Source organism: Aedes albopictus, chromosome 3, assembly GCF_035046485.1.
Source record: "Aedes albopictus strain Foshan chromosome 3, AalbF5, whole genome shotgun sequence".
NCBI lineage: Eukaryota > Metazoa > Arthropoda > Insecta > Diptera > Culicidae > Aedes > Aedes albopictus.
This window is the reverse complement of record NC_085138.1, coordinates 114,765,522-114,785,317: the sequence shown is the minus strand read 5'-3', so window position 1 is coordinate 114,785,317 and position 19,796 is coordinate 114,765,522. Positions and strand designations below refer to the sequence as shown.

The following is a 19,796-nucleotide window of genomic DNA, read 5'->3' as shown; positions in this document are numbered from 1 at the left end:
AATGCAGGTTTAGTAGTCGAGAGAAAATAATAGTTAGGTATTTCTATTTGAAAGACCCGGGGTATAAAACACTTCAACTTCTTCTAACGCCTATCGTTGATTTACAGAAAAAAATATGAGTATTGAGCACCTTTATTGATGAGAGCTAGGGCCCATATAGCCGAGGTGGTAAACGCACGGGTATTCAGCATGACCATGCTGAGGGTGACGGGTTCGATTCCCGGTCGGTCCAGGATCTTTTCGTAAAGGAAATTTCCTTGACTTCCTTGGGCATAGAGTATCTTCGTACCTGCCACACGATATTCATACATACATACATACATTTATTTGTTCCACATGATTAAGACAAGACATAATCAACAATAGTACGCCACAATACTCGGTTTGTGGCTGCCGCTCTCCATCCTCGGTCGCGCCCAATGCTCGCCAAGTCACGCTCCACCTGGTCCGCCCATCGTGCTCTCTGCGCTCCACGCCTTCTTGTGCCAACCGGATCCGTTGCAAACACCAGCTTTGCAGGGTTGTTGTCCGGCATTCTTGCAACATGCCCTGCCCACCGTATCCTTCCGGCTTTGGCCACCTTCTGGATGCTGGGTTCGCCGTAAAGTGCAGCGAGCTCGTGGCAGTGTTGGGAATACTCACTTGCGAAAAGTTATACTCATTTGCTTCTATCTCAGTCCAGAAGCATGCTATCCAAAAATGATGTTTGAAGGGCCTTTAGATTGTAGCTTAATCTAAAAGTTTGCCGAACAAAGTAAAGGTCGCAGACGCATACCAAAACCGTGAGAGAGCTGTGAGCACAAGGTGAGTATAAATTACACGAATTTTACTCACCTCGTACTCACAGCTCTCTCACAACTTTGGTATGCGTCTGCGACCTTTGCTTTATTCGGCAAACTTTCTGATTAAACTACAATCTAAAAGTTCTTCGAACATCATTTTTTTGATAGCATGCTTCAGGACTGAGATAGAAGCAAGTGAGTATCACTTTTGCAAGTGAGTATTCCCAACACTGGCTCGTGGTTCATCCTTCTCCGCCACACACTGTTCTCCTGCACACCGCCGAAGATCGTTCTTAGCACGCGTCGCTCGAAAACTCCGAGTGCTTGTAGGTCCTCCTCGAGCATGGTCCATGTCTCGTGCCCGTAGAAGATCACCGGTCTTATTAGCGTTTTGTACATGGTGCATTTGGTGCGTGGGTGAATCTTTTCCGACCGCAGTTTTTTCTGGAGCCCGTAGTAGGCCCGACTTCCGCTGATGATGCGCCTCCGAATTTCACGGCTCACGTTGTTGTCAGCCGTCAGTAAGGATCCGAGGTAGACGAATTCCTCCACCACCTCGAAAGTATCCCCGTCTATCGTAACATTACTACCCAGACGGATCCGGTCTTGTTCGGTTCCGCCTACCAGCATGTACTTTGTTTTTGAGGCATTCACCACCAGTCCGACCTTTGCTGCTTCGCGTTTCAGGCGGGTGTACAATTCTGCTACCGTTCCAAATGTTCTAGCGATAATGTCCATGTCGTCCGCAAAGCACACAAATTGACCGGATTTTGTAAAAATCGTTCCCCGGCTGTTGAGCCCGGCTCGTCGCATCACACCTTCCAGCGCGATGTTGAACACGATATACGCATGCAAAATGGTCATTGGCAGAGGAAGCTCTCAGTTAATAACTGTGGAAGTGCGATCTATGAGCTAAGCTGAGAAGCAGGCTTTGTCCCAATGAGGACGTTACGCCAAGAAGAGAGAGATTCGTGAGAGCTTTGTTTGCGAACAGAAATCTTTTTTTATATGCTTATCTCCTAGTAGACTATAACAATAAGGATTCCTAGACCTCATGTTAAGTAACAACTAAAAGGAAATCGTTTGCAATAAAACAATCAATTACAAATTACAAAATTCTGTTGATTAGAGATCCATGATCAATCGAGAACTGAAACTGGTCATCATTATCATTGTCATGCCGAATATCTGCACATTCATTTCATTTGAGCCGATGCAAATATTAAATTTGTTTTCATGTTTTATGTTCAGGTGTAATGTTCTGGTGATAATGTCCATGTCGTTCGCAGAGTACACAAATTGACCGGATTTTGTGAAAATCGTACCATGGCTGTCGATCCCGGCCCAACGCATTACAACTCCCAGATCTATGTTGAAGAGTAGGCATGAGAGTCCATCACCTTGTCGCAGTCCCCGGCGAGATTCAAATGAACTGGATAGTTCTCCCGAAACTCACTCATACGCAGTTTTGCACACCGTCCATCGTTGCTTTAAACAGTCTAGTCAGCTTCCCAGGAAAGCCGTTTTCATCAATGACTTTCCAAAGCCCTGTACGGTCGATACTGTCGTATGCCGCTTTGAAGTCGATGAAGAGATGGTGCGTTGAGACCTGGTATACACGGCATTTCTGGAAGATTTTCCGTATGGTGAAGATCTGGTCCGTTTTCGACCAGCCGTCGATGAAACCGGCTTGATAACTTCCCACGAACTCATTCGTTTTAGATGATAGACGACGGAAGAAGATCTGGGCTAGCGCCTTGTAGGCAGTATTCAAAATGGTGGTCGCTCTGAAGTTCTCACATTCCAAATGGTCGCCTTTCTTGTGAATCGGTAGCTGTTCAGTTTCCAGATCCTGACTATCAACCGGCGCAGACTGGTGGCCAACTATTCTGAGCCCAGCTTGAGGAGTTCAGCTACGATACCATCCTTACCAGCTACTTTGTTGATTTTGAGCTGATGAATGGCATCCCTAACATCCCTCAGCATGGAGGCTGGTTCATTTCCGTCCTCCGCTGCACTGGGGTCTCCGTTGCCGTGGTCTCCTGTGCCTATACGTTCTTCACTCCATTCAGGTGCTGATCGAAGTGCTGCTTCCACCTTTCGATCACCTCACGTCAATCCGTCAGGGGGCCTCTGTCCTTATCTCTGCAAATTTCGGCTCGCGGCACGAAGCCGTTGCGGGATGCGTTATGCTTTTCGTAAGGCTTTCATGTTTCATGGGAACAACACAACAGTTCCATTTCCTCGCATTCCGTTTCTTCCAGGCGGGGCTTTATCCCTTTAAAGAGGAGGGTCTGCTGTTTCCGCTTCTGTTTGTAACGTCCCACGTTCTGCCGGGGTCATTGCTGCAGCATTACCGCCCGTGCTATGTTCTTCTCCTCCAAAATCGCTCAACCTTTCTCGTCGAACCATTCGTTTAGTCGACTTCTTTCCACGTACCCGTTAGTGCTCTCGGCTGCGTCGTTGATGACTGCTTTCACTGTACTCCAGCAGTCCTCCAGAGGGGCCGCATCTTGCTTGCTCTCGTCTAGAAACGCTGCCACGAGATTCTGTGCGTATATTGAGGCGACATCCGGTAGCTACAATCGCTCAACCTTGACCGTGGCGATTGCCGGTACCGTACATTATTGACGACGGGAAGTTTTGGGCGCAGTTTAACCATCACCTGATAGTGGTCGATGAAGTCAAAGTTATCGCCACGATAGGTTCTGTCGTAGATAATGTCAAGGAACTGCGATTTGCGATTCCGTCTGCTGTGGTGATCCTTATTTCTGAGAAACTCCTGGTAGAATTCCTGAGAATCTCCTGCAGAAATTTACAAGAAACTCTTTGAGGAATTCCCATGGAACTCTTGGAAGAATTCTCATGCATTTTTAAGGTATCTCGAGGATTTCCTGGAGAAGCTTCCGTGAAATTTCAGGAAGTATTCACAAGGAATTCCTGGATAATTTCCCGAGGAGCTCCTGCATGAATTTCCTGGAGATATTCACAGGAAACATGGATGAATTTCTTGTGAACTCCTGGTGGAATTCATAAAAAAATCCTGGGAGTCTTCCTGGAGAAATTCGAGCTTCTGAATGTATTCCCGAAAAACCACTGGAAAAGTTATCGAGAAACTATTGGAGGTATACCCATAGAACTCCTGTTGGAATTTTCAAAGAATTCCTGGAGAAATTTCCCAGGATTTCCTGGAGGTACTTCCAACGAACTCCTGGAGGTACTTCCAAGGAACTCCTGGACATATTTCCAGGGAAGCTATGGATGAATTCCTTAGGAACTCCTTATGGAATTTCAGAGCAAGTCCTGGAGGAATTTCCTTGGAACTCATGGAAAAACTTCCGAGCAACTCCTGCAGGAATTCTCTAGGAAATTCGGAAGGTATTCCCGAGGAAACCCTGGAGGAATTTACGATGAACTGCTGAAGGATTTTTTAAAGAACTCCTCGAGGAATTCCCTATGAACTCCTGGTAGAATTCCCGTAAGGCTTCTGGGATTCCTTGATAATGTCCATGGAATTTCCAAAGATCTCCTGCAGAAAATCTTGAGGAAATCTTGAAGGGATCTTACCTAGTACATTTGACTAAAAAATATAACTTCCCGATGAACTTTTGGATAAACCTTTGGAGAAATTCCTGAGCAAGTTCTGCAGGATTTCCCACTGAACTTCTGGAGGAATTCCTGAGCAACTTCAAGAAGAACTGCTGGAGTAACTCTCGAATAACTCCTAAAAAAATCACGAGAAACTCCTGGAGATTTTTTTTTCTGGGAATTCCTGAACTATTATTACCGTCGTTGGGGGTGAGAATGGGTCAAAAAGAGATACTCAAAGATTGTTTGTTAAATAACAAATGCAATTGAAGTCGGGATAACTTTTTATTTGGTATGTATACTCTTCTATGTGGTAATGATAGTTTAGCAAGAAAGTATCACGTTATATGAATTGCTTACTAAACTACAAATGGTTGAAAATTGACCCAATTTCACCCCTTAGAGGGGGTGAGAATGGGTCAAAGTATTCGAAATCGCAAATCTAAGAATATAAGTTAATTGTATTGATCATATCTAGTAAACCTACTTAAAACACAATGCTATCATGACGAATAAAAACTTAGGTAATTTTAAAATATGATTAATCCACCTAAAAGGCCCAATACAATCAAAAAAATGGTTGAAATTTGATAAAATAACGTTTCTATGCTGTATCGCCATTTTTAGCCACCATAATCATCCTCATTAAGAGTTTCAACCTCCATGAGAGGAGGGGGGATTACAATTAGGGAGTGGCGCAATGAAAGATTGATTTAAAAAAATCATGATAGTTTTAGTATATTGCATAAGAAATGTTTAACCAAATCCTCCGTTATAAACTCTTATGTACATGATCATTGTCCTCTATATTGCTAAAGCAAATCACTCCATCTCGACATAGAGGAACGCTATTAAGTCTATTTTGTGAGCTTACGATATTGCAGTACTTTAAAAATTAGCTGATGATAAGAGGAAGTGTCCAAACGCATGGGTGTATTGTTATTAATGATTTTAGGCACTAAACGTATTAACACATTCGTTTGACACTTCTCGACATATTTTCGAAAGAAAGCGTGCTTTTAAGAAGATACGGTAAACATGGCACCACTCTAACGTCAAATGGGGACTGGATAACAAGTTGCATTTTTAGTTAAGGTTATGTGCACTCGAGAACTTGCTTGACCCAATCTCACCCCCATTCTTAATATTTAGACATAGGGTCAAAAATATTGAATTTTTAAATAAAAAGAGCAATGACATCCCGCTTTTTTCATTGCATCAACCAGGTAATACCTACAGCTAATCACTTCCAAGAAATTTTATGGTTAGGTACTTGTGTTAAACATTACGAAGGAGAATTTTTTTCAGAGTGATTTACTAGTAGTTTTATCATATAAGTTTAGCCACAAATTTAACAAAAAACGATTATTGCTAAACATCTTATTCTGCATCATGACATGTAAAAACATTCCCTCTTTAAAATAATATTAAGTTTTCAATATAAATGAGCGATAGTTGATGAGCTATTTCAAATTTTATGTTTCTCCGTTTTGACCCAATCTCACCCCCCCAGACCCATTGTCACCCCCATCGACGGTATTACTATATATTTACCACATAAGTGGCATTCGTGTCTGAAGGGGAATTCCTGAATGATATCAGTCTCCAGTGTTGGTGAAGGTGCTCAAGCAGTCAACTGAGAAGTCTGATATTATTCAGCCCTGCAATTCAAAGATGGTTTTGATAAAATGCTTGCTTTTCTTTTAAAATATCCGGATTCAGGAACACTTTGACTAACGTCGACGAAAAGATTGTTAGGATATATTAGACGAAGAAGGCACTATCGTTACTAAGTGGATTAATTTGAGTTTTTGATTTGACACTTAGATTTTGTTAACAGTAATGAGCAATTGTATTCGTAGTTTGAAAATAGTGACGCAGCAAATTTTGGCTCTATGGGGGTTAACCCTAAAACCCCCTCCGTGGCTACGCCAGTGAACTCCCTTATTGCTGAGTCAAAATCTACAATCCATCTATTATTCCAGGAGTTCATTCAGTAGACAGCTAGTCTGATGGGGCATTTAAAACCTCACTTTTCTCTAATTACCAATTTGTTTAGCGATAATTGAATATCTTTCTTGTATGAGAATGAACTTTTAGTGAGAGGTACGCTAAACATCACGCATAATGCTATCGCATAAATTAACCACGCACTTCAGCATATAGCTTTGATAATTTCATATAATTTCCTTACGGTGCTAAGCCACGCCATTGCGAATTCCCACATTGAAAGTGATGCTTGATTTAAGAAATACAACCAAACCAGAATTCCAGTTTATTTCCATTCGAACAGTGTTTTCGAGCTGTTGCTGTTTCGCCCTAAAACAAATCGGAAACAAGTGTTGATCTCCGGCGTTTGTTCTTTTCGCGAACATGTGGTTGCTTTTATTGTTGGTGTTCATTCTGACGGGCCTGACTTTGGTGTATTCATACGTTCAGTGGACTCGAAGAAAAATGTACGCCATGTTGGCCACCATGTCCAGCCCCAAAACGTTGCCAGTGATTGGACATGCTCATAAATTTTACAACTTATCGCCCAGTAAGTTTCAACCGTTCCCGTCAACAAGCCAACCTCAAACCAATGATCAATCCTTGATTCCCAGAGGGCATTGTACATACTCTACGATATTTCGGAAACTTTGCGTCACCAGTTTGCATTCACATGGGACCGTTGCCTCACGTCGGCATTTTCGACCCCGAATCGTTGCAAGTTGTCCTCAACTCCCAGCACTGTCTTCAGAAATCTCATCACTACTCATTTTTCTGGATTCCTCGTACGGTATTCGTCGCACCCGGTAGTATCAAAAATTGAATAAGATTCCCGATAGATGACACATATTGGTTCTTCTTTTTTACTAGCTGAAATGTGGAAAGAGCAACGCAAAGCATTCAATCCTTCATTCGGACCAGCGATTCTCGGAAGTTTTGTTCCAATATTCAACAAAAAATGTGTCATCCTCATAGATATTCTTCGACAACACGTTGGAAAACCAGAAAGAGATTTTAGCCGTGACATTGTTAAATGTACTCTGGATCAAATCTATGGTACAGCTTCTGAAACTGCACATGTCAACCCTAAATTAACAGTGTTTGTTACATTCTAGAAACGGCTTTCGAATGCGAATTCAATATGCAGTTGTCACCGGATGGAGATAGATCGATGGATCTATTCGAAGGCTACATGAGACTAGCATCTGAACGGTTTTTCATTGTATGGAAGTATCCTGATTGCATATACCGCTGGACGAAAGCATACAGAGACCAAAAGAATATAATGGCTACCTATTTTGAAACTGTACTGGAAAAAATAGTTCAACATGTGGATATTGATAAGCGAATTGATGACAAGAGTGATGTTGCAAACTCCGAACAACATCAGAACTTTATCTATTGCCTTTCAAAATATTTACGGACACAAGGGCCTACCCCTAGGGAAGACATTTTAGCACATTTTGGTTTCATGCTGTTCGCGGGCAATGAAACAACTGCAAAAATTATCAACTCCACTTTGCTTATGCTGGCCATGCATCCAGAGATACAGGAACGATGCTACCAGGAAATAGCATTTGTCTGCTCTGAAGAACAGCAATCCATTTCTGCAGAAGATGTTGCGAAGCTTACGTACCTTGAAATGGTAATCAAGGAAACAATGCGGCTGTTTCCTGTTGCACCGTTGTTGGCGAGAATAGCATCTAGTGATATCAAAATCAACGGTAAAGTTACAATAGTTTCTCAATATGCCTCAAATTTCGAAATACCTTTAACTTTTCAGATCGCCAAACAATACCGGAAAACGCTAGAATTATAATAGGGACATACCAAATCCACCGTGATCCGAAAATCTGGGGACCAAATGCCGACCGATTCGATCCGGACAATTTCCTGCCGGAAAATGTCGCTGAACGTCATCCGTACTCGTTTATTCCCTTCAGCGGAGGTCCACGAAACTGTATGGGGATTCGCTATGCGTGGCTGTCTATGAAAATTTTGATTGCTTATGTCTTGCGACAATACCGTTTGAGTACTTCGCTCAAGTTCCACGAGATAAGGGTGACTTATGGAGCACTGCTGACTATAAAGAACGGATGTCCGATGACGATTGAAAGGAGAGTCGTTCGATGCCAATAAATAAACACCTAGAATGTCTTGCATTACTCAATCAAGGCGCAAAAAAGTAGGGAACGAATAAACAAAATTTAAACGATTGTGTACCTCATCCATATCATATCAAGTAACTTGCATAATGCTCTGCCTACACGGAGAAAAAAAGTCCCCAAATATGAGTTTATTTCACCCAACTTCGGGATTGCTTGCCCAATTATGAGTTCGTGCAAACGATGTTGAAGTGTGGTTTTAACATTTGATCCCGAGCGTCAAATTACCTATTGGCTAAGTTTTTTTCACCCAACTACTAGTTCAAAATACTCAAATTAGAGTTCAATGTTGTTTACTTGATTTTGGCTTCCCGCACCGAACTGTCAAAGTTGGGTTGTTTTACACTTTTGATTTCGTCCTTCTCTCGAGCATGGTACAAGGCTCGCACGGATATGAAGGACATCTGGTTTTAGAGTTATATGCATGGTACATTTGGTCCAGCGGTGAATCTCTTTCGATCAACTATTTCATGCCTTTGAATTTCACGATTCATTTTTTTGACAGCAAGGAACACGAGGTACGCGTAGCTTGTCTTGCCACGCTTAGTTCAGATGTGATGAGTTTCTAAGTCGAAGGGAACCGCCTTTAGTTGGTGGCAATGTGGGTGAAAACACAAATAAGTGCAAAGTGTTCTAGGTCAGAGTTTCCACGTTTGCGGACGGACTACAGTACTCGCTAGTGCGAGGATACTTCACAGCAACCCTCGGTAGCCCACATAAACCCGCCGGCACCGGTTTTCACGAAACGGAGTTCAACCAAAGACAAGGCCCCAGCTTACAGTCAAAGACAACCACGGACATTTCTTCGCTACTCGGCTCATCTTCCATCAATTCGTTCAGTCGGAATGCATCGACTGCCGGACCGTGACAAGCACACCTGTATCGGATAAAACGCGTAGTTCACGTGGGCTGTGATTCCCGTGCAGAGAGTAAAAAAATCGAAGATTGAAAGTCTCCTTAGTCTTTCGTTACCCAACTCGCTAATCCGCCGGGTCGACTCCGGACCATCAGCGATCACCGGCCACCTCCGACTGGTACCTCACACCAGCCCACCCAGCCCACGTAGAAAATTTCCACTCCATAAACCGCCTTTAGGGAACCTAAGGATAGGACTACTCGCGTCGGCTCTCTAGACGCCTGCGCCTGCGCCGCCTGGGGCGTGGATGAACAGTACACCCCTATCGCCTATCGGCATACCCTGGATATAACCTGCCGGCGACACGACGGGCCAGATTCATGTTCCGGCTCTCCAACAGCAAGCAGCTGTACGACGACCCATTCAGGAAGCCATAAATTTGGAAGGTGATACGAATTATATTTTTTATGACAACCCCCACCGAAACCTTTCGATACTGGGAATATTGAACGCTCCCTAAAAGCTTTCTTGAACATCATCGAATGCTGGTACATGCATAACTTGTTTGATTTGATAAAATTCATGCTTGTAGAGTAAGGTAGCCCAAACTTATATGAAAAACAAAAATTTCGAAAAATGTCAAGTCTTACCTCTTATATCAGTTGTTTTGGACTTCCAGAAGCTACGTTCAAAATTTGAGCAAAATCAATTAAGCCTAAGGGGGTGCTCAAAGCGCTTGAAGTTTGCATGGGAAAACTTGGCCAAATGTATGCAGAAATTTTACGTTTTCGAATTTTACCGCAAGGTGGCGCTGTAAGCGTTCAATAACTAAACCCTTTGGTATTATTGTAGGTGACTATATGCTAAACAACTTTGTCGAAGACCGCAAAGTGATCCAACGTCTGTGAAAAAAGTTATACCCTAGGTAAAGTGAGGATAAACTTTATTGTTGTTTTTCCAATACACGTAAAGGAATAATATCAATAATGAAATCTCAATACTTTGCCTTACTTTGCCTAGGGTATAACTTTTTTCACAGCCGTTGGATCACTTCGCAGTCTTCGCAGGTTTATTTATTTAACACTTACAGCGCCGCCTAGCGACAAAATTCGAAAACCTAAAATTTCTGCATACATTCTGCCTAGTTTTCCCATACAAACTTCAAGCATTTTGAGCGCCCCTCTTAGGCTCAACCGGTTTTGGGGAGTCCAAAACAACTGATTTAGGAGGTAAGACTTGGCATTTTTCGAAATTGTTTTCCATATAAGTGTGGGCCACCATATTGTATAGCCTCACGCAAAACTATCTAATATCACGTGGTGAGTTCAAATTGGTTTGGGAGTCTCAAAGAGCTCCCATGAGTATAGATGATCGGATCTAATCAGTCTGGAATAGCTCGAGTCTCTTATGAAACCGCCTAAGCCGTTTATGAAACGCTTCAAAACGCCTCTGGAATCCTCCTGAAGCTCACCCAAGAGGCTAAGAGCAAAGTTCTTCGAATCTACAAGTGCATTCAGTCTGAAACATCTTTAAGCCCATCTGAACTTCCTGATGCACACCTGAAACCCTATGAGAACACCTAAAACTCTCAGTATCTTCTCTAAACCGTATGAAGTACATTGCAACTGCTCTAAAACTCCTCTGTATCTCTCCTGAAGTTCTCCAAAAAGCTTCTGAAACCATTCGAAAAGGCCCTGAAACACCCATGAAACTTACCTGTTCCTAATATCACCTCTCTAAAACCCCTTGAATTCCCAAGTAACAGGACTAGTTGGATATCAGTTTTTTAAGCTAAAGTTTATTGTACAGTAAACATGTTTGTTGGTATGCTTTAAAACGCATTGAAACGACTTGAAAAACTCTGAAATTCACAGAATCAATAAATCTTCTGATCAAATACCCACGAGGTGATGTGGGGATCGACCCACTAAAACCTCAATATCTGTCTTACCTTACCTTCACGGTACGTCCGTTAGGGATGACTTCGAAAAGGGAATGGCCGTACATCAGTTCTCTCTAGTAGTAAGCATGTCAGCACATTGATGGCACAATAGAGGAGAACGTGCCTCTGGAGCCAACCTATTGAAGCTTTCATATTGCTACCGCGTTAAGTTGTCCTTTATTCCCTGGACGATTGGGTCCTGGCTAACAGAAATTGTGTCAAGTGAAAATTCTTGTTCCTGGGCATTTGATGTTAAGGCGGTTTTCAGAAAGTTCCTAGAGTGTCCAAAAAAGGGAGGTTCCAAGGGGCTTCAGGAACGTTTTAAAGGGTTGTTTCAGGCGATTTGAGGAGTCTTTTAATGGCGTTCTGTCAAGATTTTTTGGCGTTTTAATGGGATTTTAACTAGGATTTCAGGGGCATTTTAATAGTATTAAGAGGGTTTTAGGTAGGTTTCAGAAGGCTTTAAAGGCAATTCAAGAGATCTTAAAGAGACGTTAAAAGGCGTTGCTATGGGTTTTGAAAGGCGTTTCAAGGCATTTCAGAGTCATTTAAGAGAGTTTCAGGGTGTTTCAGGATCATTTTTAGGGCGTTTCTAGAGGTTCTGGGGGCGTTTGATAGCATTTCTGGTTGAAGGGGATTTCAGGTGAGTTCCAAGGGGGTCTATGGCGTCCAAAGGGATTTCAGAGCCATATCATATTGATTATGATGATTTCAATAAGATTAGGAGGTTTCAGGGACGTTCAGGCGTATTTTAGGTCAGGGTCGTATCAGGGGATTTCAAAAACACCTTTAAATCAAAGAGTATTTCAGGGGCGTTTTAAACGATATTGGGGTGAGATCTCTAAAAATCCTCTGAAGATCCTCCTGAACCAATGTAACGCACCTGAGATGGTCTGGAACCCCCAAAAACTCCTCCATAACGCTTCCGTAACGCATCTGAATCCCGCCGAAAACGCTCTGAAACTTCCTGAAACTTCCTTAAACGCCTCTAAAATCTCCTTTAACCCTTTGGAGCCGGAGGGGTCATATATGACCCCGGCGATGAAACCAAGCATAACAAACGTGTTCGACACCAGCGAGGTTGCGAAAAAAATCGGCTACAAAAGGTTAAACCCGCCCGGACCCCATGTAACGCATCGGAGACCCTCCGAAGCCCCCAAAAAAGCCTGCGTTACGCCTATGACTCCCGCCGAAAATGCCTTGAAGCTTCCTGAATTTATGCAGGGCATAGGTGCACAAATTAAAAGTTCATAAAAATAACATGCATAAAAAGAGGTGTAAGTGCAGTGGTGCTCATCCTGCGGCCCGCGGGCCGCATGCGGCCCTCCAAGCCTTAAGATGCGGCCCGCGGAGTACTTTAAGACGAATCGAAATTTTTGAACGATTATTCGAAATAACTCGTCAAATTTATTTAGAAATCAAACCAAAAAAAATGCTGGTCAATTTCAGTGTTGAACACAAATTAAATGATAAATAAACAAAAAGAACAATCCGTTCTGGTGAGATTCGAAATCGCAACTCCGAAATATTTCGGCATTTCAGCTAAGTCACGAAGCCAGCTTATAGTTATATAAGTGGTACGAATCAAATAAAAGTTTGTTAAAAATATAATCTTGAATCATTTAAAAATTAGTTGCAGTTTTTAAGCGCAGTCAATGCAACGCTGAGCAAATATTTCATATTTCGCCTTTCCGAAGAACATAAAAACACAAAGCACGAAGTTTTTGACAAAACTCTCAACAAATCTCAACTTGGTTGTTAATATTGTTTAATGTTCACCGTTTGTTTAAATTTCTATTATGAGACTCACACATTTTTCGAAACAAAACTTACGAATCCAATTTGAATTGTCCAAGCGAAACTCTTGAACGAACTTAAAGAAAAAAAAATCTCAGGCGAGATTCAAAAAGCGTCTCCTGTGCCCTTTAGGAGAAACTTTTGGATACACTTTTGAAGAAACTCCAGGAAACATTATTAGAGAAACATTTAAGCAACTCTAAGCGAAATATATGATGGAGAAATTCAAATCATCCTGGAGAAAATAAACCTGAAGAAATTCAATGAGAAAGTTGTGGCGATACTGCGTGGAAATTATATGAGCATCTCCTGGAAAAATGTTCTGGTGCCACTCTAACAGAAATTTCTTAAACAACTTTAGAATAAATTCCTCGAGCAACAAATAGGGAAATTTCAGGAGTAACTACAAACAAGATTCCAGGAACAACTGCATCAAGACACAAAATATGCCTAGAACGCCTGAGGAAAATTTGAAAAATAAATATGAAGCAACTTGTGCAGCAACTTTAGAAGATAATGTTGAAGAAACTTCCGGAAACAATTGTAGAAAAACTAATTTTTGAAGAAATTGAATGATGAAGTACTTCACCAACTTTAGAAAAGACTTATGGAAAGAATTTACTAAAATCTTCAAGAAAGTCCTGGAAAATTTTCCGTAAAATCCAAGAACTTCTTGGAAACGATGAATGAGGAATTCCTGAATTACTTCGGGGCAGTTTCAAAGGCAAATCTAAGAGGAGTTCTTGGGGCTATTCCAAGAGAATTCTAGAAGAACTAAAAGAAACTTCAAGAAATTTCTCGAAAATCTTCTGGAGCAACTCCACAAGAAATTTCAGGAGAAAATCCAGCAAACCTTTTTGGAGCGATTCAAAAGAAATTCTTGTAAAAGCTGCTTGACAAGTTCTTGAAGTGGCTTCAAGGCAATTCTAATGACAACTTATTACGAAAAAATAGTGAAGCACTACAAATGCACATTGAATATCACATGTTGTAGTGGAACCTTATAAATGCGTAATAAATTAGGACATTACATTTGGACAAACACAACACAACACAGAACATGAATTTTGCCCTGTTATCCTATTGAATAACAATTACCAATCGCAGGATGACGAGGTTTCATTAATGTTATTGGTCCATCAGTCAATCCTGTAATCGTATTTCTCTGGCATGTTGCCTTTTGTTCGCAGCATTAAGTTGCTTTCATAGCTTGGGTTTGGTGTAGGAATTTCTTATCCTAAGGGGCATCCTGATTCGGGTTTCATCACTAGAGTTCTATAACTTGAAGTCTGTGCCAGGGAAAGGTTTACATCTCTAGTACTTAATCACGGTCCGAAATGGCCTGAATGTTGGCAATCGAAATAAGATTGTCATTGTTGGCCTCTATTCTGCCAGAGCCCTATAAATGTGCATTAATTCTAGGGGAATATTAACAAGTTAAAATAGCACATTTAACACAAAAATAAAACTTGTAATAAACTCCTAAATTGTTTGTTTGAATTTCAATTTGAAGCTCAAACGTTTTTCTCAACCAAACTTATGAATCTAAATTGAACAGTTCAAATTTTTAATAAATATGCTTTAGAATTGTTCATTTTGTTGTTTTTTGCATCGATGTTTTATGCGGCCCGCAGGTCTATCCCGAATTGCAAATTTGGCCCGCGGTATCCTCCAGCCTGAGCACAGTGTATTCCACCTGCTTGAAGCACGCTTCGTCCTCTGCCACCACTAGTGCATTGTACGCGCCTAACGCGTGCAAGCGAAAATGCACGAGTCCCTTCTCGCCATCCATTCAAATTTGCAATGAGTCGTCGACGGCGGAACATTTGCAGCGACATGTGCTACAAGTGGGCGGAGCAAACAACGCAGCGCAGCGAACGCTGTCCGTTTTTTATCTTTTTTTTTTCTTGAAGGCAAGCATATTATACAAGGAATCCCAATATAAGAATTTCTATCAGTCTTAAATATACATTCAACGAAAGCGGATCGTAAAGAAGTAGTTTTTTTTTTCTAAACGTGAACCGAACTTTGGTACCCAACCTGGTCAACGAGGCGATCGGTTGGCTTTTTTCCCTCTTCATTCAACCCGAGTGTGGGTCAGCGTCGAGTGTGCAACTTTCATCGAGACGGCGTTGCGGTGGAACGGCGAACGTGTCGAGACCCGTTCGGCGTGGCCCTTCTTTGCGCTTACTCGACTGTTCGAGACGTTTGTGTGAGTGGTGCTGCTGCGGCGAAGGAGGCGAGCGTGTCGAGAGCTGTTCAGCGTTGCCAGCGATTGCTCGGCTATTCAATAAGCGGACCCCACACGACCATACATCATCAATATCGATACTTTTTGTTAGAATTTTCGTCAAATTCGTAGTTTTCCCAATGTATTTTTGGGAAATCTTTCGATTTAGCTCAAAGTTTGGTGGAAATTTCGTCAAAAAGTAGTGATATTGATGAAGTATTGATGCTCATGTGAGGTTCCCTATACGTGGTGTTGTTTGAGCGGTGCTGCGGCGGCGAAGGAGTTGGTTGCTTCAAAGGAAATTGTGCTTGCTGTGTTGCGGTGCCTAGGAGTATATGCCAAGAAGAGTTACAGAAATAATTCGACAATGATTTTTCTTAAGGGCCTAACGCCTAACTGACTTGATCGATTTCTCTTTGTCGACTCTCTCTTTCGCTAATAACTTCATCAAAACAAACAAAATCATTATTCTTTTTGTTTCTATAGCAACATGTAGTCGTCTTCTTCGTATTTCAACCAAAAAATCTTTGGAAAACTCAATACACATTCTGTGATAAGGGAACGTCCATAAATTACGTCACGCAAAAATCGTCCATTTTCAACCCCCCCCCCTCCCCCCTATGTCACACTTTTTGTATGGGACCTCTGAAATTTTTGTATGGGTCGTCACACTTTGCTGAACCCCCCCTCCCCCCTTAAAGCGTGACGTAATTTATGGACGTTCCCTAACACAAAGAGAGGATCGATGAAGAGAACTTGAAAATGTCAGTTAGGCCCAAATGAAAAATCAGTGTCGAATTTTCCCCTCAATAATTTTCCTTTATTGACATTGGGCGTCACTCCTGGCGTACCCGTTCACAACCAAGCAGCGGCGAGCCATAAGGCGAGGTTTTCGGCATTCCGGCCGTGGTCCTTCGAACGGTTAATTCGTCGGCTGGCAGCTGTGAGGCACGGCTACAGGCGAGTCGAGCGTGGTTCCTGTTGTAGCTGATAACCGTGGTGTGCACGGTCGTCGGCTGCGTGTGGCTGGTCGGCATTTCCCGTCATCGACTGGTGACCGTGTCTGGCACGGTCGTCGGCACCGGGTGACTGTCGGCTGCGACGAGCGTGACTGTCAGCATCGAGTGGTCCGGGTGTATCGGTGGTGCTGTGATCAGGTTAGTAACCTACCTCCTACCTCCATTGTTAGGTATTCAACAGGCATCGTGCCCGCTAGCACACATACCTATCGCGTTCTTTGAGACCGTGCAGTACTATCCGCTGACCACTCTAAGGTGCATCAGCCGGTGGGTACGATCGAGTTGCTTCACGTTGCGCACTCGACCACGCGGTAGTGAACCACTTCTGTTACGAACAGCTTACGCTTCCTCGAGACTGTTGCGAGCTATTTGACATTATCTTCGACAATGCCATAATCGCCATGCCTGATTTTTTGCGGCTTCCGAATTTCAGCTTATCGTCGAACCATGACCCCCAATTGCCTCAGTGAGCGTGGGGAGTTGATCGTAAATCTGCCTGTGGTGACCGCTGCCTGTTGTTCACACTCAGGCAAATGAACCTAAGATTATCATAAGGTCTTACTTATGAAATGGCCTTTAAAAAAATTATAACGGCTAGAACGATTTTCATAAGGTCGGTCTATGACGCAGAATCGACTCACAGTTTGGCTTTTATACACATTTAACGACAAGATATTCTCAAGCGTCGATAGCCGCGTGGGTTGGGCACGAGCTCGGTGATCTCGACGTTCATGGATTGATTCCAGTCTGCATCATTTTGTGATTTTTCATAAGTTTATCTAATGTAATTAGGTCATAATAAGCATGTTCAGTTTTCATAAGGTATTCTTATGGCATCCATACTTTACAGTTATGGCTAAATTGCATTAGGTATTTTGATGAATTTCGGTAGTTTACTTCGCTGAGTGCAGATTTGCGGTTGTTCACCACTACCACGTCCGTTTTATGGTACACGAGTGCCAGCTGTCTAGACTTCATCTAGTTCTCCACAATGGCAATTGCGTGCGCTGCTGTCAGTTCCACTTCCTCTATCGACTCGCCGTAAACCAAGACGGTAATATCATCGGCAAAGTCGACCAGTTTTACACCCGGTGGAAGTTTGAGCCTCAATACGCCACCATACGCCGTGTTCCATAATACCGGGCCCAGAATGGAACTCTTTGTTACCCCCGCGGAGATGTAGATCCTCTCGCTTTCCTCGGTGTCATGGATTAGCACCCCATTCTAGAAGCAGCTCTCCAGTATCCGGCATGGCATAGGCGATGACGGCCCAGCTGACGCTGTTGAACGCATTCTTTATGTCCAGCTTCCCTTTGATGACCCAGCTTTGATTACTGCGCAGTAGCATATTCCTCTTCGCTTTTTTTTTGGAGCGCTATTTCCGCCGTTTTGGTTACAGCCCTAGTGGCGCCCACCATCGACCTACCCTTCCGGAAGCCGAACTGGTTAACCGAGAGCCCTGAAAAATCGGGTTTTCCGGTAAAAACCAGCAGCCTCGACAAAATGCTCCACTCCAACAGTTTCCCGGTTGTGTTCAGAAAGCAGATAGGTCTACATAACCATTCTAAACATGTGAGGGCTAGCCTCGATGGCCGTATTGATGGCTACTGTCGAATTACCGTCCAGACCCGGAGCCTTGTTCAACTTAAGCGGCTTCGATACTTGCAATAAGCTCGTCGTTCGTCACCGGAGCGACCTCGTTTTGGCCGGTTTGGCCATAGGGAACGGGGGCTCATGGTCCTGTAGAACAATGTTTCCACGATCTTCTGCAGGGTGAGCGTTCTGGGGGTGCAGACGCGCTCTTTGTTTTAGCCATGACTACTCTGTAGGCATCACCCCAAGGGGTCGTGTTGGCTGCCGCACAGAGGTATTCAAAGCACGCCGGCTTATGCGACTTTGTTCAGTTACAGCTTAGCTGCCCTGTAGGCCTCACTTCGCTCTATTCTACCCTCATCGGTGCGAGCTCTTTTCATCCTCCTTCTAGTTCTTAGGCAGGATGCGCGGAGTTCAGCAATTTGTGGACACCACCAGTATACCGGTTTGCGTCCATTTCTGCAAAGGAATCGGCTTGAAATTGCGGCATCAAATGAACGGCTTAGGGTTCCGAGTCTGACTAGATCATCGCTGGATAGATCGTCGGTGTTACCCTCCGTAAGAAATCGCTTCTCAAATGTCGGCTTATCGAAGCTCGAGGTCATCCATTTACGATACTGTCGATGACCTTAGGCTGAAGCCGTCTTCCAGTCTGTATCGAACCGCCAGATTGTCGCTGTGCGTGCATCCATCGTCGTTTCTTCAGTCTGAGCTTAGGTTTAGACCCGGGCTCCAGAAGGTCACAATAATGATGGACTCTGCACCGTTCCTACTGTAGGTTTTTATTTCGCCTACGTTCGCGACATCCACGTTCAGTTTAGCCATAGCTTCGAGCATCGCCCAGCATCTTACGCTAGTCGAGCGACTGCCTCACTCAATTGTCCAGGCGTTGAAGTCTCCACCGATGACCACGTGACTCTGCTGAAAAGCAGGCTTTGTCCTAGTAAGGACGTTATGCCATGCAGAAGAAATAGTTATTGTCATGCTTGATCTTCAACCTGTACATCTGCAAAATATGTAGTATGATTGCCTCTGAAAGTGCCCTGTCCAACACTTCTCCTGCAGCGCTACGATTCCGAAGATCGCCAAGGTTTGCAAGTGTTCCCGATGAAGTTGAGAGATCAGCACTTTCTCGAACCGAGCATTTAACCACAATTATTTTTAATCGCATTTCCCTCTCGGTGGTTGTTTATTGCATTTAATTTTTTTACGGCTGGCTCGCAAGGCCAGAAACAAACTCCCAACTCTCCGGAGAACCATGGTGCACACTGGAGCTTAGAGCCCTTCACTGGCACTCGGGCGTCGATCAGCCACCCCTCACATGGGGAACAGTCGCTGTTGTGGGCCGCGGTTTTAACGTGAAGATGAGACGATACTGAGGTTTGCAGAAACAAAGGCAACTCTCCCCCTTACGCACAGCCAGCGAATGAAGTTCTCATCGAAATTGGTTAACCGGTTCTCCCAAAGATTACTCGTAGGCCGGCCGGTTACACGGGAAGTACCACAATATGTCACATAAATTTACATGTTCCTTTCAATTTGTGTTAAATTCATATTTTTCATTGATGGGAATGAGAAAGGAATATTTTTCAATGTGATCTGATATCATCGTTTGTTTCTACATGATCGTTTGCCGCTATTTGAATTGTGATTTCACAGCTACAGTTATAGTTGAATTGATTGCACTGGTCAACAGAAATGAAAACGTTAAATCTTAAATAGCTTGAGCATCATATTTAAGGACTGTCCATAAACCACGTGGTCATTTTTTTGGAACTTCTCAAGCCCCCACCCCCCGCGTGGTCATTAGTCCATACAAATTTTTTTATTCGTCC

At 43.1% G+C, this 19,796-nt stretch overlaps 1 protein-coding gene across 1 annotated transcript in view; it reads left to right on the top strand.

The window, feature by feature from the left end:
• LOC109430431 (uncharacterized) overlaps positions 1 to 8,513 on the top strand; it is a 34,566-nt gene extending 26,053 nt beyond the window's left edge. Inside the window, exons 10-14 of the mRNA XM_062857449.1 lie at positions 6,717 to 6,909; positions 6,974 to 7,165; positions 7,230 to 7,415; positions 7,475 to 8,083; positions 8,143 to 8,513. Of these exons, the coding sequence (XP_062713433.1) occupies positions 6,717 to 6,909; positions 6,974 to 7,165; positions 7,230 to 7,415; positions 7,475 to 8,083; positions 8,143 to 8,498 (1,536 nt within the window). The 3' untranslated portion in view covers positions 8,499 to 8,513. The remainder of the gene's footprint in view (positions 1 to 6,716; positions 6,910 to 6,973; positions 7,166 to 7,229; positions 7,416 to 7,474; positions 8,084 to 8,142) is intronic.
• Positions 8,514 to 19,796: the final 11,283 nt, after the last annotated feature.